The following is a 25,650-nucleotide window of genomic DNA, read 5'->3' as shown; positions in this document are numbered from 1 at the left end:
TGTCTTCTCTGTCCTGACTCTCGACACTTCAGCTTAGTCAGTGAGCAATGCGGAGGTCCATGCTCCAGGAAATCCAAGATAATCACTTTCCTATTTCAATGGATAGTGTACATCACATTACCCACTGAGGGCTGCATCTTGAACTTTTTCTATGATGCGGAATTCACGTCACTGCTCCATGGACTGACAGTGGTGACACCATATCCCACCATCGGTAACGATACAATCAAGGATATAGACACCTTCAGTCCAATATTGGTTCAATAAATATTGACAAACTGTGACGTTCTTTCTGTTCCTTTGTGAGTATTCACAGGTCCTACCGGGTGCAAACTTTGGGACAGTCCAACATGGCCACCATTATTTCCTATGCACTGAAGCTGATATTCAGCTCCATACACATCACCCTGGTCATAATTTGCCAATTTGCACAGAAAAGCTGATAGAGACACTCTTCATTTTGTGGTGTGACAGCTATGCACGACCATCCAGAACGTGGCTTGTCTTTCACATCACCATCACTGCTGCTGAAACGCACCACCCACCACCTCACTGAGCTCACATCTGCTGTTCGTACATGTTCAGCAAGCCTCAGTGAATGTCAGTGGGTGCAATTGTTTTCACATGGAGGAACTCAATGACATGACTTTGCTTTATACACACTTCCATGTCAGACACCATTTTGTCAGACCGCCCTTCTGCTACCACATGTTGCACAGCAACAAAACAAAACGGAATATTGGTGGAAGGCTCTACAGTCATACCACCAACATCTGCATTTGATATAGTGGACCAAAATAGTAAAATAGGAGAACCTGCATAAATACTAGAGGTCTTCTGCTCATCTTCGCTCATGCTCCATCTATATTGGCTTACTGAGTAAATTATTTGCCAATTACTATTAGCCTGCTTCTCACACATGTACTGAAACAAGCTCAAAAAATTAAATTAATAAAAGAAGTGAGGATTAAGCACGTCAGGTCCCATGATCTGCTGAGTATTCAGAAAGTCACGCAAGATTTTTCCATGCACTTTTCTTTCAGCCTGCCTGCTCCAGGACTACTTTCACTGTTGCTGCCCTCTCTAAATAGCAGTAGTGACAATGATTGAGTGGACCTCATCAAGTATTTGCTGGTCATTAGCTCACTACCTAGTTGGCACCACTACCTGTTGCTATTGCTTGTATTTCCATGCACAGGCCCTACTCAGACACATTACTGCACAGTCAGCTTGCTGAGATGCGAAAACCTAGTTCTCACTTCAGGTTCTTGGGCTTATTTTTGATAAAAAGGAAAAGAAGCCTCCAAGGCAGCAGTCCAAGGAGACTAATGACCCTGCTGCCATTTAAATAGCTTTCCAATTTGCATGAGCCCTTTGCATGGCTACTTTATTTTTCACCATCAGAAAGAAATATTAAGGGACTGGGTTTACCACTCCTACTTCAGAACAACTGTGCTTACTTCAATCAAGGGCTTTGGTACAAAAGAGTATGTAATTATGAATCATTACAACACTTTGGACTTGTACTTTCTATGCATAGAACTCGAGAAACTTTGCAAACATTGGTGGGAAGTACTGTTAACCTCATCATACAAATGAGTGACCTTAGGCACAGACAGCTGAGGCAATTCTCAAAAGGTCATAGAGTGAGTCAGCAGCAGATTTGGGACAAGTACCCACTTACGATCAAATCCCCAGTCCTCTAATGGAGCATCCTGTCCTTACAGCAGTGAAGTTTTAAGTGTAAATCAATAGCTGAGGTCACTGAAAACTTTTTTCTTGCAGATTGTAGTGAAGTCACCCTCTAAGAAAGCTCTGACAAAGAGAACAGTGCTTAATGAATTTTTCAGTGGTCCTTACATAAGGATAGAGTACTGCAGGAAGAGGTGAAAGGAGAGGACGTTTGCTCAGGAAGCCATGTAACAAGGCCACGGTGACAAATCATTACTCCCAGAACACTGCTCAAGGAAATGTAATGCTGCCGTTTTCCAAATGCTTGGTTATAAAACCTTTCACACATACAATATTTAAAACCATGAATTACCTTCGAGAATGTATCCAAACATCTAACAGTATCAACTCATGGTAATGGTTATCTGTTTATAGGTCAGGAGGGCAGTAAATTATTGCAATGGAAAGTAGTAAAGCCTACATTGTACTTAGTTGTGCTGTTTAACAGGTGATAGTGAAAAGTAGGTGATGCATGGAAACTTCAAGTTTTTATAGCTTCTGCCTCAATCTGAATTCACTTATATAAAGATGTCACATTTTTAAACATTTAAAAGTCAAATTGTCTGGAGAATAGATTCATATAAAATTTATTTTCAGAAACCGATATTTAGCCTACTGCTATTAGAGTTGATTGCTCTTATGTATAAGCTTTATTCAAGTTTCTACAGGTTTGAAAATACAAAGACTGACATTTCAGATCCCATACTCAAGTGTGTCATTAACCAGAAATTGAAATGGGAACATTTCCACTTTCTCAGAAATACTCAGTTCGTTAGGGTGATAACTACACTAACTGCCTTTGAGTTTTTGTGAAGCTACTAAATATGACTCTCCTTCAACACAGACAGGAAGGAGGAGTTGCAATGGCAAAAGAAAAAGCCTGAATTGGTGCCTCAGCCTTACCCAACACAATATGGCCCGAGAATTCAATAGTTTCAAAGCCCTGCCAAAATAGCTATTTGTAAGTGGCTAATGGCAAAAATGTTTCATTCTGTTTATGTCAAAGACATGTTTGTCAGGTGCTGGACAGCCAGACAAATCAGGGTCTAATTACTTCAGTCAATTCCCTCCGTTTTATCCTTTCAGTCTACGCTGAGTTATTAAAACATCAGAAATAAAATGCTACCAAGACAGCAATAAGGGAAATAAGATGTCAGAACTCTATTAACAATGGCATTTTCGGGAATCAATGTAAATAGAAATTCAAATTTATGCAAGAAATATATATCAGTAAGTAATAATACAATCATCCTGCATTTATCTTTAAAGCAGCTTTCATCTCCAAACCATAAAAAAAAGGCTTCAAATGCTGGCATTGTGACTTCTTTTGAATGCTGACCATCACTCAGATTCGGGTCTGTGCTGTGCCTACCTAAGAGAAGAGAATATTGGTCCCCAACCCAAATACTACAGTTGTACAAATAACAGTATGTGAATAATAATTTATTCCACCCTTGACATTTAGCCAGCTCAGAGAGAACGTGTGACAGTTAAGCAGTTGTAAGATAAAAAGAACCGGAAAATGCCACATTCACCTGAAATGACAGGAAATATTTAGGCAGACAGAATGTAATAAATTTGGCAGACTTATGGGAGTTTAATTGCCCCTTTGTGAAAAGGGATAAATACATGTAAAATCCGTAACTGCAAGAAGTTTCTGGGTGGAACAGCTTTCTGTTAGGGGTATCTAAATCTTTCTTACGTGGATAGGACCACCGAAGAAAGAAATCTCCTCGGCGTACGATCCTGCTATTATGGCTGTGGCTCCTGACTTGGCTTTGTGCAGACACCACGAGGAAAGTGGCCTCCATCCCCAAAGGGCCTGTGACACCTTACCAGCGATGCCCCAAGCTTAGAGTGGCTCATATTTGCTAGCACGGATAGCAAGATGTTTCCCACTTCATACAACATCTGCCAGCCCAAATAACTAACCTCATTTGCTCTAAAGGTGTAAAGCATACACCTTTTCCTCTCCCTATCACTGAGAAGCAAATCATCTAGCATGGGGTCTGGGACATCTCCCTTTAGATCTCAACTCAGGTGCCTCAAACCTTCCTGTTCATGGGCCAATAATACGGAACACTGTATTAACAGTGCTGGAAATGAAATGTGTTGATTTCTTCATCTACTGGGTAAAAACAGGTTTTTGCTAGCCTTGTGTTCACATTATTTATTTTTTTTTTACAAAGCAACCTGTTCACCATTTTACAATGCTTCTGACATTTCAAAACATTTTCTTTTCTTTTCATTTTCTAATACTCTTAATGTCTTTCTTAATCATTTATTGCAACAAAAGTATTAGCCTCTTATTACAAACCACTAGCATTCTTCTATAAGAAGAAAAGTAAGGGCAAGATGAATACCCCCATTTTTGCCATGCCTGCTTAGCAGCCTGCCTCTTGAAATATGCTCCCACACAGAAGCTTAGAATCACAGGTCCAAAAGGATAGAGGGAAATTAAAAGGAATACTTGCAATATTTACTAGTTTTAACACAAAGGATTACTTCAACATGTAAACATCATCAGCAATATGTCTAAAAAACAAGCTACACAAAGTAAAACATGCTCTTATTTATTGGTTAGGAAAGATAAATTTTATGTTAAAGTGTTCATTGTCTTAGCGAGGATGCCATCCTTATCTCCAAATTGGAGGGATGTGGATTTGATGGGTGGACCACTCAATGGATAAGAAACCGGTTGAAAGGCTGCAGACAGAGGGTGGTCATCAATGGTTCTATGTCCAGGTGGAGGCCGGTAATGATTGGTGTCCCCCAGGGGTCTGTCTTGGGACCGGTGCTCTTTAACATCTTTATCAATGACATTGATGATGGAATTGAGTGCACCCTCAGCAAGTTTGCTGATGGCACCAAGCTGAGTGGTGCGGTCAACACAATGGAAGGAATGGATGCCATTCAGAGAGACCTCAACAGACTCAAAAGGTGGGCCCGGGTGAACCTAATGAGATTCAACTCAGCAAAGTGCAGTTTTGCACTTGGGCCGGAGGAATCCCAGGCATCCCTACAGACTGGAAGGAGCGGTCCTTGAGAGCAGCCCTGTGGAGAAGGACCTGGGGGTCCTGATGGATGAAAAGCTTAACATGAGTCAGCAGTGTGCCCTTGCGGCTCAGAAGGCAAATGGTGTCCTGGGCTCCATCAGAAGAGGGGTGGCCAGCAGGGACAGGGAGGTGATTTTTACCCTCTACTCTGCCCTTGTGAGGCCCCATCTGGAGTACTGCATCCAGGTCTGGAGCCCCCAGTACAAAAAAGACAGGGAGCTGTTGGAGAGGGTCCAGAGGAGGGCCACGAAGATGATCAGAGGCTGGAGCACCTCTCCTATGAAGACAGGCTGAGGGAGCTGGGCTTGTTCAGCCTGGAGAAAAGAAGGCTGCGGGGTGACCTCATTGCAGCCTTTCAGTACCTAAAGGGAGCCTACAGAGGGGAGGGGAATCAACACTTTGAAAGGGTAGATAACTGCAGGATGAGGGGAAATGGTTTTAAGTTGAGGGAGGGAAGATTTAGGTTGGACGTCATGGGGAAGTGAGAGAGTGGTGAGGTGCTGGAACAGGCTGCCCAGAGAGGTTGTGGATGCCCCCCGTCCCTGGAGGTGTTCAAGGCCAGATTGGATGGGGCCCTGGGCAGCCTGGTTTAGCATTAAATGAAGAAGTTGGTGGCCCTGCATGTGGCAGGAGGGTTGGAGATTCATGATCCTTGAGGTCCCTTCCAACCCTGACCATTCTGTGACTCTGTGAGTATCTTGATATTTGAACCAATAATGAGTATTTCAGATCAAGACACCTAGATTAATCTAACCTGAATCATCAGTGGCATTCAAGTCATCTTCTGGAGGTGTCTCTCATCTTCACCCTTGTGTTCTGCAGAAGGTCCCAAGACTTTCTGAGGCTACTGCACACACAGATACAAAGAACGTTTCAAGAAGTAACTTTCTAATATATTGGTGTTCACTGAGTTACTTAGCCTGAGTAACAAAGTACCAAAAAAAAAAATTTCCTGTGCTCCTCTACACTTACTTCCAGAGCTATAAATAAGCCTGTTGTCACAATGATAGCACTTTGGTTAAGCCATTAGAATAGAATTAATGCTTAAAAAGCAGCTGATAAGAATGCATAGATGTGTGTCTAGCTAATAGAAGGCTCCGGTGTTTTCTTCTCATGTTTTGCTTGCAGAACTGCAGACTCTTCATTTCAGATTATGTGATCCCTTTTATCTCTGATGAATAAACAAGCCCGTGTAGAGAATCATACAATATGTGTATCTGCCCTGAGTCATACAGCATTGGAGGGTTCTCTCCATGTTAAGTACTTGTTCTCCCTAGCACAGCAATCAGAAAGGCTGCTTTTTTACACAAATTAACTTATTTATGGAGAAGTCCCAGAATAGCTGAGCTCTCCTTATGGTATCTCTAACTCATACATTTTAAATGCACTGAGCTTACATGCTCTAACAAATAGTGGACATCATATGCTATACAAAGAGCATGAAACTAAACCAGACAGTAATTAAAAAACTCAATGGCAAGAGATGCCACAGAACAGAATCAGATACCAATTCAAGAGTTTGCCAGCCCTCAGCAACTTGGTAGACCACAGCAGCAGTCCCAGTCTCACTTGTACGCAGAATTATCATGGTCAGCAAAACTAATGAAAAATATTAATCAAAACTTCTCACATCCCTTTATTGACAGTCTCACGGCTAAAAGAAAAAACAAAGGCCTAAAAATTTAAACACCATTCTCTCTCATTCCTTCAACTAAAAGAGACTTACACCAGAAGTAACACTGGCCCTGATTTTATCAAAAGCTTCAGAATCCACAAAAAGGGCCTACGATAACATTGCAAAAAGCTAATGTCTGTGAGTGAACTAGAATGTTGAAGTGTAAGAAAATTTATACGAAAAAAGAAAAAAGAAAAAAGAAAAAAGAAAAAAGAAAAAAGAAAAAAGAAAAAAGAAAAAAGAAAAAAGAAAAAAGAAAAAAGAAAAAAGAAAAGCAACTCAAACTGGCATTTATTTCTTTGTTAAGATTTAGAAAAAATAGAAATTAATACAATTTCACAGCAATAGATGGTACTCTATTCAAAGCTTGCCTGCAGGTTTATCAAGTGAAGTATGAATGTTGATCTTGTGCTGATGCTTCAGTCATAGGTTTGTGTCTTCATCAGATGCTACATATTGGTTTGAGAAACAAGAAGTTACTTACAAGTCAGCCAGTTTGCATACATATTCACATGATGTTTTGACATGCTCCCAGGCACACAGAACAGGAATGTTTTTGCAGTAGTTTTGCTGGTAAGGTACACAAGCAGGCTCTTCCATGTGTACGTACATGAATGCAGCTAAGTGAACAGCACTGTGCAGTCTAGGTCTTCTATTCTTCTCAACCACAAAGGCTCTGGGATCTCAAATGCAGAATACACACACTTAACTCAAGAGTTACAGACAAAAGTAACTGAGCTGTCTCCTTTAACTCCATATGTAAATATACATAGGGACATTATGAGGGACACTATAGCTACCTATAAACCACAACCTCCAAGTCACAGAGTGCTCAACTGTATGAGCACTGAAGGACAAATAGCTGAAGAATATTTGTGCCAAGATGTTGCAGTAACATGGAGCACCATGAAAATAAAGGTTTATGTTATGAAGGTATGGATCTCAGGAAGAGAAGCATTCTCCACAGTTACCACCTGAAATTCAGAAGAGCTTATAGGTTACTCTACCCTTGCAGTCAACCAAGTTCATTTAATTTAGTTTTGCAACTATGAACATGAATGCCTCCTGATTCAAACGGCCTTCCTGGCATGACAGCAAGTAAAAGCATTTCTGCTGAGACTCAGAAGTAACATAAGCTTGCAAGAGCGCGTTCTTGACTTAGCCTGTAGAAGCCACTAAGGTCCTTACATCATGGTGAAAAGTCCTTCATCTCAAGTTTGAGAATTTGATGAACTTGACATTCATCAGATGTACTGTAAGCTGACAATCTTCAACTAAGGTACTGTTATTCATGACACAACTCTAAAAATTAAGAAGAGTTTTTGAGATTGCATGTTGGAAAACAGAAGTCATTCTGAAAGTTTGCTTGTCCTTTTCCAGCCAACAAGATGACTGCTGCTTAAGGAGAGGGAAACAAAGGGGAAAGACGCAGCGTGGACTCAAACTTAGCTATTGTGGACTGATTAGAAATGACTTTATTTCAATCTCAGGGTAATCTAGACCTCAGAGATTTCTCCTACTTCAAGTTTTAGGAAGTGGCTCTGCCACACTAAGAAACCAAGCATCTGTGTGGTTAGCCATTATGTAAGTTTCAGATTGTCAACTTTCCTGCATAGACAAAAAAATAGTCATTTATCTCTGTCTGTGCTCATGAACCATCATTAGTCAATGATAGTACTGTAGTCTGCGTGTCTTTTTCCGCATACATTCCAAACTCTGAAAAGAAACACATATTACAATAAACCTGACATCTGAGCATTTCAGATATTACTGGCATCACCTTAATAGATGAGAATGAAAAAACTGTTATGAAAAATTTAATGAATTAATTGGAGCAGAGATTAGACTGTTCTAAATCATAAACACATGCACGATGTATGCAATCCTGCATTAAGATTGCCACAGATGCACATTTGTAGATGGCACCACATCAGATATATTCAGCTTATGTGGACACATGATCTGTCTCAAGAATTTAAAATTTGTCCCATAGTGGGTAGAATCCAAGGAGAACAGTCCAGTAGGGTCTTTGTAAATTTCAAATGGCAAGCTGTGCATTAGACAAATTTCAGTTTGAACTTCTTGTAGCTTAAAATGAAATTTCAAGCTAAATCTTGGGGTATTCAGAACTAACTTGAAGAGATATTTCTGCAGGCAATAAACTGGTGCAGACAGCCCATGGCTCTCACGAAAAATCTTCCTGTCTATGAAGACCAACCTTGAGTGCCCTGGACAGATATCACCTGGTCTTCAATAAATAAAGACCTTTCTAATTAAATAACTTGATCAACTCACAAAAAAAAATTGTGCTTTGCAGGCAAAAGATGGTAATCAATGCCTCTTTCAGTACAAGAGGTCTGCTCTGAAAGTAATGCTTCCCAACTTATTATGCTGGCGGTATGGCAGTAGAGATTGAACGTTCCAGCCAATATTCCATTATATTTTGTTGCCATGGGACAGATCACAGCAGAGGGACAGTCCAACAAAATGGGCTGATACAGAAGTGCAATGTTGGAATATTGTCAATTGCACTACGTAAGTCCCACAAATTCTCACACAGGAACAAAAAGAATCACAGAATCACAGAATCGTAGGGGTTGGAAGGGACCTCCAGAGATCATCGAGTCCAACCCCCCTGCCAAAGCAGGATCCCTACACCAGGTCGCACAGGTAGGCGTCCAGGCGGGTCTTGAATATCTCCAGAGAAGGAGACTCCACCACCTCCCTGGGCAGCCTGTTCCAGTGCTCCATCACCCTCACCGTAAAGAAGTTCTTGCGCACATTGGTGCGGAACTTCCTATGCTCCAGCTTCTGGCCATTTCCCCTTGTCCTGTCTCCGCACACTGCTGAAAAGAGTCTGGCCTCGCCACTTTGCCCCCCACACCTTAGATATTTATAGACCTGGATCAGGTCCCCTCTCAGTCTTCTCTTCTCAAGGCTAAACAGACCCAGCTCACTCAGCCTTTCTTCACAGGGGAGATGCTCTCCACTGGACTCTTTCCAAGAGATCCCTGTCTTTTTTGTACCAAGGAGCCCAGAACTGGACACAGTACTCCAGATGAGGCCTTACCAGGGCAGAGTAGAGGGGGAGGATCACCTCCCTCGACCTGCTGGCCACGCTCTTTTTAATGCACCCCAGAATGCCATTGGCCTTTTTGGCCACAAGGGCACACTGCTGGCTCATGGCCAACCTGTCGTCCACCAGGACACCCAGGTCCCTCTCCGCAGAGCTCTTCTCCAGCAGGTCATCCCCCAACCTGTACCGGTGCATGCAATTATTCCTCCCTAGGTGCAAGACTCTACACTTGCTTTTGTTAAACCTCCTTACAACCATATGTAAGTTTGACAGCAGCTACTGAACCAATGTGAGGCTGAAGGTGACAGTTTTCTGGATCAAATCATTAATGGTAATGAGACATGTGTCAGCTCTACAAGATCTTCTGACTTCCATCTGTTCATGCTTATGAAAGATAGATTGTGTGGGCAACATTTTCCTAGGAATAATGTCATCATAGGAGCTGTGAAACAGCGCATCACCCCCAGTGATGCAGACTTTTGTAAGCATGGCTCATGCTCATCCTGGCAAAAAAGCATAGGTGGTGACTGTGTTGAAAAAATAGTATTTTGTAGGTGAGAAATTTTTATATCAATTTTGCATTCTTTGTAGTTTTCATGGAAATAAATAGGAGGTATTACTTTATGTAACCTACATTATAATCACTATTACAAATTTCTGAATAAAGTTATTTAGGTTGTGTAGTCCCAGATGAGTTCACAGCAACTCTACTAATTTCCACTTTAAGAAATAAAGGCCCAGTTGTACAACTACTGCTACTAGCTCAGAAGCACTTTCTCTTCATACTAGAACAGGTTTTCACTAGAGGATCTTTCTTAAAGAGGAATGGATAAGTGAGCACACAGTAGAACTATACAAGAATTCTGTCCGTAAGGGAACTCTGCAAATCATCTAGACCAAAACCACCTGAATGTCTCCAGTACTAGTTTTCAACAAGCTGGGAAACTCAGGAATGTAACATAATGTTAATCACAACATACAGGACTTGGCATGCTTAGAGACATGCAAAAAATGTGTTTTATTGATTACCTGAAGCTGGCGAATCAAGGAAGTTGGATGTACATGAGAAACTGGTTGGCAATAGTCTTAACATTCAAAAAAATGCAAAGACAGCAGAATCAAAGGCATCTACATAGGTCAAAGGGACTACGCTAATAAAAGTGCCAGCATACTGCTAGGCCACTGGGATGTTCGCTCGACATGGTAAGGACATGTATAGCTAACAAAGCAAAGGGCAAAACAGAAGATTGTTTCCTCAAGGTTTGTTGTGTATTACAATATACGTGACTGCAAATAACATTCTAACTTTCATTGACGAAGCTTCACCCACACTTAAAAATGAGATGTAGCAGATGCTGATGAGCATGGTTGTAAAACTCTCTCCCAAGAACCACAGTGGGGGTTAAAGTGAAGAAACTGTAATACCTAAGTTTCAGAAGTGGCCCTCAAGGACAGGAGGTCCTCAAATGACAGAGACGGAACTTCTCATCTGACAACAGCTGCAATATAAGCAAAATCTTATGATGTCAAGATAATGTTTTGCTAGAAAGGAAGGCATTGTCTTCTTTCCAGATTTATGCTTCAGCAGAAAAATACATAGCTTATATGAGCGTCCACCTAAGGAAAAGATTTTCATAGGAGGTATAGTTTTTAAAGCCCAGCGTATGAAACTGAAAGAAGAATCTTCAAAGTAAAAGAAGATCAAAAATCAAGAGACTAGAGACAAGCTTGATTAAAGACCACAGAAGAATACAAAAAGAGAGTGAAGTGGTGCAGATCTCAAGCTCAGACCTCACTTAAACAGTGAGCTGAGAGTAAATTACTTACTAATGCAGCATCATTCACAGCATGTGAGTAGACAGGGCTTTTTGAGTGCCCAGTGGTCCTATTATAGCATGGTTTTCCAGGGGATTGTGTGCAGATGTAGTTATACTGTCAATGTTAGCAATAAACAGGTATTTCAGTATTGATGTTTCCTTTTAGTTTAAATATTTATGTTTTCTTTTAGTTTAAATATTTATGTTCATCTGCATTTCTGTCAGGTGTTAGCACGTTTTTAACCCAGACAGGTAAATCCAGTAGGACTTTGTAACCTATAGGTGAAAAGGGAATACATGACTTTTTTCCTTATACGTGGTATCCCATTCCAGATTCTAAGTCTGAAATATCACTAAGCACTTAGAACACACATGAAGAAGCTCCCAAACCTTAATGTTCTCAGCAGAAAACAGGAAGAATGAGGATAAAAAGCATTATCTCCCTTTCACGGATAAAAGAGGTACAGAAAGTGATCAGGGGATTTGCCAACAGTAACACAGGTAAGGCAAGGCTACTCCCGATATTTACTCATGCTAAACTCTCTCTTTGTCTGGCCTCCTAAAATTATTCCAATACCCTTGCATTCACAGTCAAATTAATTCTTTATTTATTATCCCAGTTCTCAAGTATATTTCAGAGAGGCTCATCCATTGTTCCTGTACAGCTGGGTAAACAGACAAAGTAAATTCTATCATGCAGGTTTACCTTATAACACTCAAAACCCTTTGCATACGTGGGATTTTTTCTTTCAGTGAACGAAGAGTGTGTTTAGAGGTGACCCACATTGAAGGAAGAGGAATGGAGAAGTCTGGGCACAATCAGAAAGGCTTCTGAAGATTGGCTTTTTTCAATATCCTTATCAAAAGAAAACATAGAACTAATATTTGAAGCTTTAGTACATAATTGCCCTTATTAAGGCAAAAAATGGCAATGATATGGACATGAATTTTAGTCACAGACATGAAAAGAATGCAATACTTCCTTTGGAGTTAACTGTGAAATGACACTGTAATTGTGTGAACAATGTTTAGGATGAAAAAGTGACTCATAAGAAGGGAAAACATTATTAAAAAAAACAGTATCAAAAATATAGCCTCCTCCCCAAAAGCTAGTCATCTTCACATTTTACAGTTTTCCCAGCACAGAACATAATTTTCTGTATGCTGACACGGTGCTTAGTACACAATAGTACCCCCTTCCTGACAAGGGCCCCTGGCATTACTGAAATATGAACACTAACCAGAAGACAGACAATACTGTATATGGGAGGGGAAAGAAGAAATATCCCATCAAAAATGACTTACTGATACTCCTTTCTGTCTACAATCACACTCCACACCTATTCCATTTCTACATACAAGAGGAAGAACTGAAACTTAAAACACATACACAACAAGAATCTAGGAAGTTAGCAGATGTGTTGATAATCTTCTACAAATAAGAAACAAAAGCGGCCAGCTGTACTAGTAAATTCAAAGATTAATAGGCAACGCTGAGACAACAGATATTATTCTTCTTTCAGGCAAAGTAGCTCCAGAATTTGAGTCCTGTAAAAACTCAAACTCCTGCCTAACTCTTATGAATCAAATCCTGCCCCAGGCTGCAGAACATCTACAGATTCACCAGCCAGAAACTTGCCAAAGTAAACTGGATTTTTGCCACGATTTGAGATGGCAGTGCAACAGCAACTGTACAACTAAGTCAGGCCTGATTACCCAGAAGGACAATTCTCTTTTCATCTCCACATAAAGCTTCTGAAAATGGCAAAGATGGAACAGTTGAGAGTCACAGAAAGAACATCCAAAAATCACTCTTGATAGAAGAGATTTAACTGCATTTTAATATGTATGGTGTCTTCTATTAATATTGGGGCAGAAGCCTATTGTTCAGTAGAGCTCTTCACTTCCATTACACAAGAGCTATCTCTTTGAATCTGTATGAGTCAACTTTAGTAACCACTTCAATATTCACTTTGCAATTAATGCTTCTTTTTATGGGTTGGTAGAAGGTAAACCAATTTCAGTTCAGCTTCTAGGTATTGAATTTATTATAAAAAGTTATGTACTTAAAACTCCTATAATGAAACCGGAGGCATCATGAGATATTAACCTAGAGTTAATGCTGAGAAGGCCAGTTTGAATAATTCAATTCATGTCACCTTAAGTATCTTTTCAAATGGAATTAACTTTATCTCGCAAAAAAAGGAAGCCCCATGTTCCAGTTACTGATTATTGACTCCATGAGAGTCTGTCTTAAATCATTTCACCACCATTTTCCCCACATTTTTATTTCACTACTACCAGAAAATACTTCTTTAAATTTTGAGGGCTGACTTTCGTTATAAAGAAGCAATATCAGCTCAGAGGAAAACGTGCTTTCAGAATAATTGTTACCTTTAGGTGATGCTAAAACAGACAAAAGCAAAAGCGAACACCAAAGTAGCTGCATTAGTTCAATCCAGCTAGGAACCAGGACTGCGTTTCAGCCATGTGTGCAGAGCTACAGCAGACCCTTCCCTCTCGTACGATCCCATCTTTCTGCAACAATGCCACAGCAGTTCAGTAACACTGCAGTCCCCCTGACTTGTTAACTGTCTTATTCCAACATCAAAGCAAAGCATCCAAACACCAAACAGAAATGCTTTCAAATTCCTATCTAAATCTAGGGAAAGGGACAGCTCTTGGTCAGCGTTATTGAACAATAAGAACGAGGGAGTCAGACAGGCAAAAAGAAGCAGTGACCAGATAGATACACATGTAGCATTAGGAATGAATTAAAACAAACAAGTAGAAAAAGGGGGAAATGAACAGAAACATAACAGGCAGAACAAAGAGGTGCTTTGGTACACAGTATAACCATGCAGTCCCATCTTTCTGCAAGACACTGGAAAAATCAGAGCAACATCTTGCTCTGAGACACAGGTGCTCCTGTAACATCAGATCTGAAATAGAAATTGTTGATTACCTCTCCTAGACAGTTCAAAGTAGTGAAAACTAGGTAGCAAGCTAGTATCTATTGATTTAAAGCTAGACAATAGCCAAGATTTCCTTAGTCAGTCAAAACAAACAACAGGGAAAAGATTCCCCATGGTCAAGGATTCAAGCTCAGGAAGGCTTCCTTCTGCATAAACAAGGTGGACCTTTTCAAACTTTAGCTTAAAATAAATAATACTGAGAGCATAAAAGCTTCAGCAGGGCAAAGAGAGCTGCAGTGAGCAGCACTTGGAGTAAATTGAAAGTTCTTGGGGTCTTCTCCCCATTTTTTACTTCCCCGTAATCCCTCCATGCTGTGTTCCTGTGACATTCTCCCGTGAGGCAGGACACCTAAATGTAAACCTACGCTCATCTAAACTAGCGTTAAGACAACACTAAACAGAACAAAGAGAGACCAACAATGATCCTAAGAATTCACAGTTCAGCTAAGACAACTGATAAAAGACAGAATCAAAAAAATTGTATGGAAATAGTACAGTCATCCAAACACCAGCCTACTGTGGTTTTGATAGCTATGATGTAAAGGACCATGTTAAGGAAACAACTGAAGCCATGAAGCAGGACTGTGAATCCCTCCACAGTCTGAGCTGAGAAGAGAAACATAGCATGAAGTGTCTGTTTAGAAGAAGAAAAAAAGAAAAATGCAACAAATACTAAAGCAACATATACTGAAGAAATAAACTCCATGTCCACCAGGATTACATAGAAGAGAAATTTGAAAAGGAAAGTTAGAAAGATTAGAAATATTTTGCAAGCTGTAAGACAGGCTGTTTGAAGCATGCTTTGACAATTTCCATCTATGCCTACAAAGCTCTGCACAAAGCAAGAGGGCTAGGGTAATTTCAGACCAGTTAGCCTGGAACTGTAGACTCGGTAACCGTAAATGAAATGTCAAGAAAAACCTAGAAATAATACATGAATTTGCATTTGTGGACAAAAGTATCTGCAAGTAAAGAAAGAAAACAAATAATGGGATCGAAGATTAGCTTGATAGAACTTGCACATGAAGTCAGAAAACAAGCTCAGGGAAGTCTGTATATACACTGACAGCACTTAGGAAGACAGAAAAAGAAGAGATGAACATGGATTGCTGTACTTCAGATGCTGATTTGACAGTTAATGTGCTGAAGGTTTCCTACTATCTACATCTAAACATTAGTACTGTCAGTGGGATTAGACTGTATACCTTTGTAGCATGCTAACTTAGTACAAGTCACACGTATTTGAAGTTGAAAGGCTAAAGGTGAAAGATTTCTAGCAGAATCCAATCCCAGAGAAGTAACAGCATCACCCTAAAATCAGCTGCCAAGATTCTGCTGGACTGCATGGGCTCCTCTGGGTGGCTCTCCATCAGGAAACCCAGAGAGTTGTGTATCACAGGGAGGAACACAAGCACCATTCATTCTCAGAGAAAATAAAGGCCCCTATTTTTAGCTCAAAAACATCACAAAATGGATAACAGACAAACATACAAAAGAATGGGAACAAAATGCTTGTAAAAGCTAGAAGCCTGACAAACAGCAACATATTTTTTAAAAATGTGTAAAACACAATTCCTGCTGCCAATGAAGACAGTATTGCTACCTCCTGAACAGAAATAAAATTGCAGTTCTGCCTCCATGGGCATCTGAGCAGCAGGATCTGCCTGTGCAACTCTGTTAGGAGGTACCACTGAGAGGACAGAGTCAGGCCACCTTCTGAATGCTACTCTGGTGTCTTCACCTCCAGCCATATTTGAAGTCTGTAACACTCATCAGGAAAAGAGAGATCAAGCATACAAATCATAAACAGGCATGGTCTGTTTCAGGTAGGATAGACTCCAAATGGAGATACACTGATGGAAACTACTGAAAGACAATAGCGAGTAAAAGCATCAGCTAGAGCACTTGCATAAATTGCTTTAATTTTCAGGGCATCATCTGCTATCAGCAGGGATACAAACCTAGTTATCAGAAAAAACAATCTCAGGCAACCATGTTTTCAAGTCTTTGTGCATATACATCTGAGAACCATTTTACCACTTAATTTAACACGTTGTATCTCCAGTCAATGTTTTCTGGCTTTAAACGGCATATATAATTATGGGTCTTCTATAAACAGCTCAAATCAGATGGGCTGCCTTACAGGCTTGAGAAACTTCTTATTGACCAAACACATCATCTGTAATCTCCTTTTCAGTCACCAGAAGCTACAGTGAAAATTTAAAAAGCTGTATCTATAGTGACTGCAATTATTTCACTACTTAAGAAACAGAAGGTAAGAAAACAGGGGAGCATCTTTTTCCTTAGCAAAAGCATGCATTCCAATGGTTTCTACTGCGTTACAGCATGGTCAATTAACTTCACCCATTTCATTGATCCAAAACTTGCTTCCTTTTTTGTCTTCCTGCAATGCACACATTAAGGGAAGGCCATGGGACACCAATCACAGAACAGTTATCAACACTGAACAATACAAGACAACACAATTCAGTTTTAGTTCTAGAAAAAGAGAAAAAATGTTTTGGAGATGTCATAAAAAAGTGAGATGGAAAAAAAGAATCTTACCTTCTGCTCCTTTTCCTTGGCAGCACTGAGTTGAGAGAGGGAGAGCGACAGTTGTTCCTGCTGCTCAGCTAGGTACTTCTGATAAAGGCTCAAAAGCTCCTGGCATTCTCTGTACTGCTGCTGCATAGGTGAGACATCAGAAGTTAAGGAAAAAATACTCTTTGGTGAATAGTTAGACACAAACATAAACCAACTTTCCCTGTGTCAATCCGATTTAGATCCATAACACTTCAATTTAAAAACAGATTTTTTTTTTTTTTTGTACTGCCTAATGATGATAAATCTGTCTAGAGATGGATGTTCAAGTACAACCTTCTTTCTATTCAGAACGGAAAAAGAAGAATTGCACCAAATTCTTTTATCATTGGAAAAGGGACAGCAGGAGGCAGGTGATGACATTGTTTCAGCTGGAACAATTACAACCCTCTGATTTGTATTCAGCAAAGCCAGACACTACCAATGTTTATTTATAAATAAATAAATAGCCAGCCAAGTAAGTAAATAGTCCATTTTTAAGCAGAGACATGGATTCACAAGCCCACATACCCAAATCCAATCTCTTTGCTTGAGCACCAACAGCTCAAAAACCCAGAGCCGCAGATGCAGCGCTACAGGCCTTTTAGAGACCAGCAATGATTTTTGGACAGTAATCTGGAGAAGCAGCAACTATGGTGTTTGCAAGGATATTAGCAAGCAACAGTGTCCTGTCTCGCTTGCAGCATTGAAATTCCAACAGGAGATAAATCTGCTCTTCACCTGTCATTGTGTAATTCCCTCCCTTGCTCATGTAGCATGGTAAACCATTTATGCTCCCTCTTCTCCCCCCTCACTTTTAATTATGCATGCAGATGGGATAAGGGCTCGCTGTCCAAAGAGATTACTCTGAATAAATACTTTAATAACAAGTCACTGCAATTAAGGTAGGGAACAAAAACTTCTTCAATCTATAAAATGGTGTTGAGTTACAGATTTCCTTAACATTTTTATGATCTAATCATTGCTTCTGGGCAAATTCATGTTGCAATCATTTTTGCCAATCATGGCTGCATAAATAACTCACTGCTTTGTTATTCCCTGTTATGACCCTGCTTGGATTTTTTTTCAGGCTTTTTTTTTTTTTTTTTTTTTTTTTCCCCTTTTCCTTCTTCTTCTTTTGGGGGAAGGGGACACTTGCCAGGATTTTCTGCTTGCTTGTTTTGCTTTGTTTTAAATGAAAGGCTACACAGAGAATGAGCAAAACCTTTTAGGAAGGAAGGAATGGTTGGGTTTTAAAGCCCCGTGTTAGATCAGTCAGGAGAGTTCCTAGCCCACATTTGCTCAGCATCTGGAAATAGACGAGGATACAAACAATGGTCTAAACAAGCTAATTGCTTTCCAGAGTCAGCCTGCCTGAAGCTTGGGCTATTTTACATTTCAGTTCATTTCGTCAAAGAGCACCAAAAGGCTGAAGTGATTTGTGGTGGTCTCAGGAGTCTCTGCCAGCTATGATGTATATAAAAGGAATTTTTTATTCCGGTTGTAACCATAGGCAGTAATGTTTATAGTAGGTGAACATATTAGCCTGGACGCAGGGCATGAATTTTACTCTAGAAAAAGCCAGTTCATTTATACAGCCTAAGAGTTAAATGTCGGTATTTGAAGACAAATTATAGAGAAATTCATTTAAACCCATGTTATGTGGCAGAATATAAAAACAGACAGTCGTATCTTTATCAGTTTTTTACAGCCCTCTTAATTCACTTTGCTTCCAGCAGCCCCTTCCCCACCAAACAGATTTTACCCTCTTCTCCCTGCAGCAAGCACACTGCTGGCACACCAACAAGCCAAGTTCCCCAATGGCCCTGGGGGACACAAGTGATGGCTGTGCACCCACTCACACTCTTGCCATTGTTACCACCAGCCCTGCTTGCAAGCCAGGTGAGACTGCCCTCACATGCATGGTATGTACGTACCATAAAGGAGATGCCCAAATAGTGTTTTACAGAAGGCAGAGTGCTTGCTGTGCACGTGATGTTGCCACCTCTTACTTACAGCTGCCAAATTTATTTAAAACACAGCTTAAAAACATGACATGAAAAATTAACATAAGGAAAGCATGCAAGCAAATCCTAATCGTCCAAGAGCCAGTTATGTGACCACAAGTGAGAAGAGCAGCAGTCAGCACAAGCATGAACGGCAGCAGAGATACTCCCCAGATTTTTCAAAGAGTCAGTCAGGAATGCAACTATGGTTAAAACTTCCTGTGTTGGCAGATTAAAATCTTGTTCATCCAGACAATGACTCTGCATAAAAACATGTTGTTACAGCTACCAGCGTCCAAAGCCTTGCTTTGCTCATTAGGTAAGTAAACATCAAGCTTCAAATAGGAAAAAAACAGAAAAAAAATGTTGGTTTTTTTGTTGTTGTTGTTGCAGGCACATATATAATAGCTCCAACTATGGTAATTCTCTGTAATGTGCTGGTACATTTACTACAGAATACTTTCTTACAAAAAAGAAGAAAAAAAAAAGCTTTCTTAGTAGATCTTACTCTTTTACTCTTTTTGCTAAAAGCAGCAAGATGATCTCTTTCTTTTTCTTTCCCCCTACAAATTAGCCAGGCAATAAACAACAACAACAAAAAACCTGCCACAAAAATATCCAAGTCCTTCAGATACCATGGGGGCACACATGTACAACAGGAACGCAGTCTCTAGACAAATGCAGAGGTAATGATAAATATTTTCATAATCTGCTTTACAAAAGAAACAAAGAAACAGAAAATGTTATAAGGGTGAAAAAAACCAATAGGACAACAAGTCGTGCAGATTTGCATTCCACAGAAAACAGAGTGTGCCTAAATGCTCACATCAGATATTTCTTTAGGCGTTCAGGAGCACAAATATTGGATTTACAAGATGTTAGTTACCTGGGAGAAGTGGCACTTGGCATTTCACTAAATTGTAGTTTTATATCCAAGAAATATGCATTTGAACATATCCCAGTAATACATTTTGCGCAGTTTGTTAATAAAGTATTGAGGTTGTTCATGGGAGGGGGGGAACAAAAAAATATTCTGTTTCATAAATGCAAAGGTTAAGATTTCAACAGACACATTTACATGTCGCAAGGCAAGTACTATATATTTTATAGAATAAATTAGTTAATTTCACCACTGAACATAAGTCATAGAATTAAGAGTTCATTTATGGCTCTTAAGAGATAATAACCTCAGTGGAGACAGAGCTGGCTTTGAGAAGAGGGACCGCCAGCACGCAGCGGTGGCATGCTTGCAGATTTCCAGGGAGAGAAACATTGGGCAGGGAACAAAGAGCTTCTTACGGGTGAGGCTTCAGGAGAATGCACAGCCAAACTAACGCTCAGCTGCTGCCAAAGGCACTCTTCAGCTCCCTCCAGGAGCCTCACTCCCTCCATCTGCACCAGCTCTGGAGCTCTCCCAAACCCCTCGCTAATCCCCAGGGCTTAGTGAACCGCATGAGTGCATCCAAGGGTCAGTTAAGCACAAGCAGTAGCACGAAGGAAGCACAGGAAACATTCAGCTGGAAGAGGCAGCCACTTGTCTGGTAGAGTCCCTCCACCTTGCAAAGTCTTGGTCCTGCTCTTTCTCTGCTAAGCCTCAGGCTTTCGTGTCTGCTAAGACCACACCAAGCACATCCACCTTATTCCTTGCTGAAAAAGTTCAAGTTGCTCATACTTCCCTTGCTCACAAGCTGACAGACAGCTACAGACCTTTGCTTCCCCAGAATTTAGAAGAAAATAAGAAGTGGGAGGAAAACATCAATCTGTAGCATACACCCACCTCCAGTAGCACCCCCAGCACAGTGTTTCCACTGCCTCTTTAACTATCGGTAAAGCCCAGCTTAAAAGCTGGAGTAATTTTCCCAGAAAGCTTTTGAGTTCTCCAGATCAACCTCCATCTCCTTCTATCAGCAAACTCCACCTTCCAGCTGTTCAGACACTCACTGGTTTATTGTTCATCTAGAAGAGAGGTTTTGAAAAGTACGAACACCAGGTCACTTTCAAGGCTGAGCTGTTTGCTGAAGTTCTGCCTTCTCAAATCAGTTTTTCTAAGAGAAAAACAAAAATAGAGGATTTTTTTCTTTAGAAAGATTTTTCAGCCTGTGTCATTTAAGAAGCACTTGGTTTTACCACCCTTTATTTTAAGGGAACAAACACATTTAAGCGGATTCCAATCATGGGAATTTAAGGCAGAAAAAAAAATTCTATAAAATATTATCATAAGAGGAGAACACTACTAATAGAGAGATTTTTTTGCCATGAAACTAGCAGCAAAGGCCCTCTCGTACTCTCACAAAACTCCTCCCATAGCAACTTACTCCTCCACTGTTTGTCACGAGCATTTCTGGGAAAGGCACAAGCTCCAGCACTCACATTTTACACCTGGAGAAACTGTGGCACGGGGAGCCTTTGAGCACGTCTGCACACACAGGTGCAGCCCAGCAGCCCCATGCTGCACAAGCCAGCTCCAGCACAGAAGTCTTGTAGCTGTAGGGTAACTCACAGCTCAGGCTCAGCACGAACAGCCCAGATCCATTTTGCAGCTGGTTAGCTTTGAGTGCAAGTTCGTCTGCAGCAATCCATGCAGACATGTCTTAAGAAACTTCCCAAGCATCAAACAAGAAAGATAACAAGGGAACACAGATTCCCATAGTTCCTGACTGTAGCTCTGACTTAGAGCCTCCTTCCATTTTCATCCATGTCTAGAGGAGAAAACAACAGCTACATCTCCACTTTCAGCAACATGATCCTCCAGCCCCTATATGCTCAATAACTCAAGAGACACTACAGAGATAAGCAAAGTTGAGTAAAGCATGTAAAGGAAAGGGAAAGTCAAACCAGGCACAAGTTTAAATTTAAATAAATCAGCAACAACTTCCACTTTGCAGTAGAGATACAAGGACCCTTCAGGGATATAATTTCAGCACATGATAAACAAAGATTTTTGACATCTGCAATCACAATCCAGTAGCCACAAAACAGGGTTGTTTTTTTAATACCTGCTTAAGGACATGCATCTAGAAAGCTGACTAGTTATCATACTAGCAGCTTCAGCAAAAGTCCAAACTTTCTTCACTGCCTCAGGTAGTCCCTTGAAGACAAAGTCTGTGGAAAAACTAGAGTGACAAGAAGAAGCTGCAAAGTATCGCTTACGCAAGCCTGCTGAAAGGCCCAAAGAAAAATCTATTCAGATAGCTGCAGGAAGATATGAGCTTGTCCACTTGCACTCCAGCTACGGGTGTAGAAGCTACAAGGAACCATGCAGCCACAACAGCAAAGCATCTATCACATCATGCTTATCTGAATTTAACTTGCTTTGATGTTTTATGTTTGGTTGGAAAAATGGCACTATACCATTTCCAGGATGCTGCTGGACTATGCCCGACAACTTGAAAAATGTCAAAGCAAGCTCATATCTGTAGAATAGTCACACCTCTACATCTATAATTTCAGCACCGTGCAGTGCTGTGGCATCGCAACAGTTACCCAATAGCCCGAAAATGCCTTACAAAATGCCTTAGACAAGTAAGACTCGTTTCATTTAAATGCTCGCTTCATTTAAATGCTTCGAATACAAGGGAATAGAGTTTGCAGAGCCTGCAGAACCCCAGTGGGCCACAACAGCCTCATGGCAAACTCCAGTGTAAGTGTGCTCAGTCTGAAGTGAACCCACGTTTTTCCATGCATCATTCAAGCAGATATTTTTTCAGTATTTTGACGTGTGGCAATGAGGTTTATTTTCTACCTTAATATTTTGTATATCAATGGGAGAGAGATACCGTGCCTTTTGGGAAAGAAGCAATATGTATGTCATTCTGATTTCCACCTGCAGGCTCTCTCTTCTTCCTAACCAAAGAAAGGATTAAAATAATGCCGCTTCAACTACTTACATATGAAAAGTCATATGAATAAAAATAAACTGCTGATATTAATGAATTAACATCTAAAAGGAGCACTTTAAAATATAAACTAAGATATATTCTAAGCTCTTTCCTTTCAAATTAAACAATTACATACTTCATTGCAAGCTGACCCACATTTGATTTTAATATACCAGTTGTGTTCGATGCGTATACAATCCTGCATTTTGACAACCTCATCTCAGAAACGCAACAACAGGATTGCATTTCAGGATCAAACCATCTGGGCACAGATGAAAGTCAACACCAACACATTTCTTCAGCCTTTAAAATTAAGAGAAATAAAATAAGTGCCTTGAACCTATGTGAATCATTGTTCTGTGAAAGGGTAAAGACTAGTAACTTCTATGAAGGTTTATTATCTAAACTCTGAAGATGCTGCAAAGACTGAAGGTAATAAAATGTTTTATGAACAACTTCACTTCACTCGTTCTTATATAACTGAGTTTATGTGGACTCTTTGGCACAGTGATGCTAAGAACCTGTAGGGAACTTTCTGCACAGCCACTTTTCAATGTATTAAAGAAATCATCTGGTGCAAGTCTGAGCATTACGAGCCTTCAGTTCAAAACACAATCTCCTCCTGATTCAAAATCCTCAGGAAGCACATTTTTGAAAACACTTTAAAGAAGCAAGTCACATACAATAAGACAGAGTGATCTCCAGTCTGAAGACCAGGAGTTACGTTTTAATTTCCACTTGAATATTTTAATGTTGTTATCCAGTCAGTAAATCAAGAATAAAAAAGGAAGATGCACAGGGAGAAAGGTCGTACTGTCCACAAAAGTTAAGGACTTCACTTTTGTTTGATGCATCAGCATTATGTTGGTGAATGCCACAGCTCTCATATCAAGGAATTGCTTAATACATTTCCATTCTGTTTGAAGGGAAATTAAATTTACATTCTTTGGGAATATGGTATTGTAATTAGTTCATGACTTGATTACACTTTGAAGTGAGCCAAGACTGCATATGGTGCATACAAATTAGTTAAGTTATGGTTACCTACCTTACGGAAAGCCACGGAGTTCAGCACAAAGTTAAGGACAAAGCCAGGGCCGTTCCTCGGACCTTTCAGGAAGCATATGGACAAAAAAAATCCAAATCTATTCTCTGGACTTACTGACATCGGGTGGGAACAGAAATAAAAGAAAATATAGTTTGCTATAAAGCTAAACGAGTTGTTTTTGAAAAATCTGCTTCCACCCATACCACCTGTAGGGCAAATGTTAAAGCTGATCCTAAAAGAAGCAATTAGAAAAGTTCCTACCCTGGTTAAATTCACCAGTATGTCTTACTTCTGGTATGTGCAATTTTAAAACAAACTCTTCAATGAATAGCCTGAGTTTTACACCATCTACCAAGATGCTCTGCTCCACCCAGATGATGCAATCCCAAAGTTCACTTTAAACATACTGAAAAACACTGAGATACACAATATACACATGCTGCATCTAAAAACTGGCCAAAGAAAAAGATAACAAGTAGAAATTGGAGAGCTAGGAAAGCATTTAAGCCTAAAACCAATTCCCAGCATCACATATGAACTCAGAGAAATCTCTGTCATACTTCAAAAATGCAAAAGCAGTTTAGGGTACAGGATTTGATCCCGTGCATAATAATCCTTTCCACAGGATATGCCAATCATAGTGGACAGCTTATCTGCCATGTTCTCTGGTTCAAAGGTGGGTGAGGACAAAAATATCACACACCATCATATGCCAGCAGATGTGCCTGGATCAATAAATGCAAATACCATCTCAGGGCTTGCACTTTCCATTTCAAGTGGAAAACACATCTTCGGTCTTATCTTCATTAATACAAACAAAAGGATACTTACAAGCAAAGAAAGAGGAAAATAAAGGCTTGCTCTAAAGCCCAGCTGTGCTAACGACTTTTTCTAATGAAAAGGAAGGAAGAATAAAACACACACACAAGGTAAGTTCGGCCACTACTCACGCCAGCGAAAATGTGCTTTCATAACAGCCAACATAAAGAATCTGATGACAGAAAAACTAAGAACCTAATTGTACAAAATACAGACCCCACAGATCACTGTAACCAGGTACCGGCCCTGGCACAAGTCATAAAAAAAATGAGTGTGGCTTCAGAACTGCGATGGCAGGAGATTTTCCTCACTGGTAAGTTAGAGTTTGTTCTAACACAGCTGCTCCTTTTAGGGGAGCTCTGCCAATGTCAATAGCAACTTTCTGAATTCAAAGATTTCTCTTGGCAATTGCTTAGATGGCACAGCTACCCAGCCTCTTCCACTAGAAACTGTTAAGGAACTTGTTACTTACACATTTGTGTATCAGCCAGTAAATATATGGTCCTTTTCTGTGGCAAAAAGGAGTCTGGAGATTCAGTCCTACACAGTTTCTGTGCAAAACAGCTCTAGCACAGAGAACAACACCACGCATTTCACCACGTACTAAAGAAAATAATCTCAACCTGCACAGTTTCAGAATGCAGAGCCAAATAAGCAGGTATTGCACCTATCACTATCCACACAAAAACAGTGCTATTTTTTCCCCTTTACATATTTAGAGCACAAAATTAAACAAATAAAAGGAATACTGCATAATTTAGCTTTCATTTTCTATCAAATTGCTCATAATTGTAACCATAAAATGATAATATTCTACCATATGTGCATCTGCAAAGCCGACAAAAGCACTGGTCAGCCCCAAGCAGAGCAAAAATGAACCTGTGGCTCCACCTAGCGACCGCCCCGGAGATTGCAGACCGCCGAACGAAACGCGCAGAGCGCTTGTCAAATTTGGAGGTGAATTTTCTTACATAGAGGGATCTAACACT

The 25,650-nt window shown here is 40.2% G+C and overlaps 1 protein-coding gene across 4 annotated transcripts in view; it reads right to left on the bottom strand.

Annotated features, from left to right (window-relative positions):
- KIAA1328 (KIAA1328 ortholog) overlaps window positions 1-25,650 on the bottom strand; it is a 183,537-nt gene that overhangs the window by 93,845 nt on the left and 64,042 nt on the right. For all 4 annotated transcript variants that reach the window (XR_016461996.1, XM_090131959.1, XM_090131958.1 and 1 more), the window contains exon 6: window positions 16,896-17,023. Coding sequence is in view for 3 of the 4 variants with exons in the window: in XM_090131959.1 (XP_089988085.1) it covers window positions 16,896-17,023 (128 nt within the window). In the remaining variant the exon portion in view is untranslated. The remainder of the gene's footprint in view (window positions 1-16,895; window positions 17,024-25,650) is intronic.

This window comes from Phasianus colchicus, chromosome Z (genome assembly GCF_987193195.1).
Source record: "Phasianus colchicus chromosome Z, bPhaCol1.hap1.1, whole genome shotgun sequence".
NCBI classification, from domain to species: Eukaryota; Metazoa; Chordata; class Aves; order Galliformes; family Phasianidae; genus Phasianus; species Phasianus colchicus.
The sequence above is the reverse complement of the archived record's forward strand: the minus strand, read 5'-3'. Positions and strand labels throughout refer to the sequence as shown.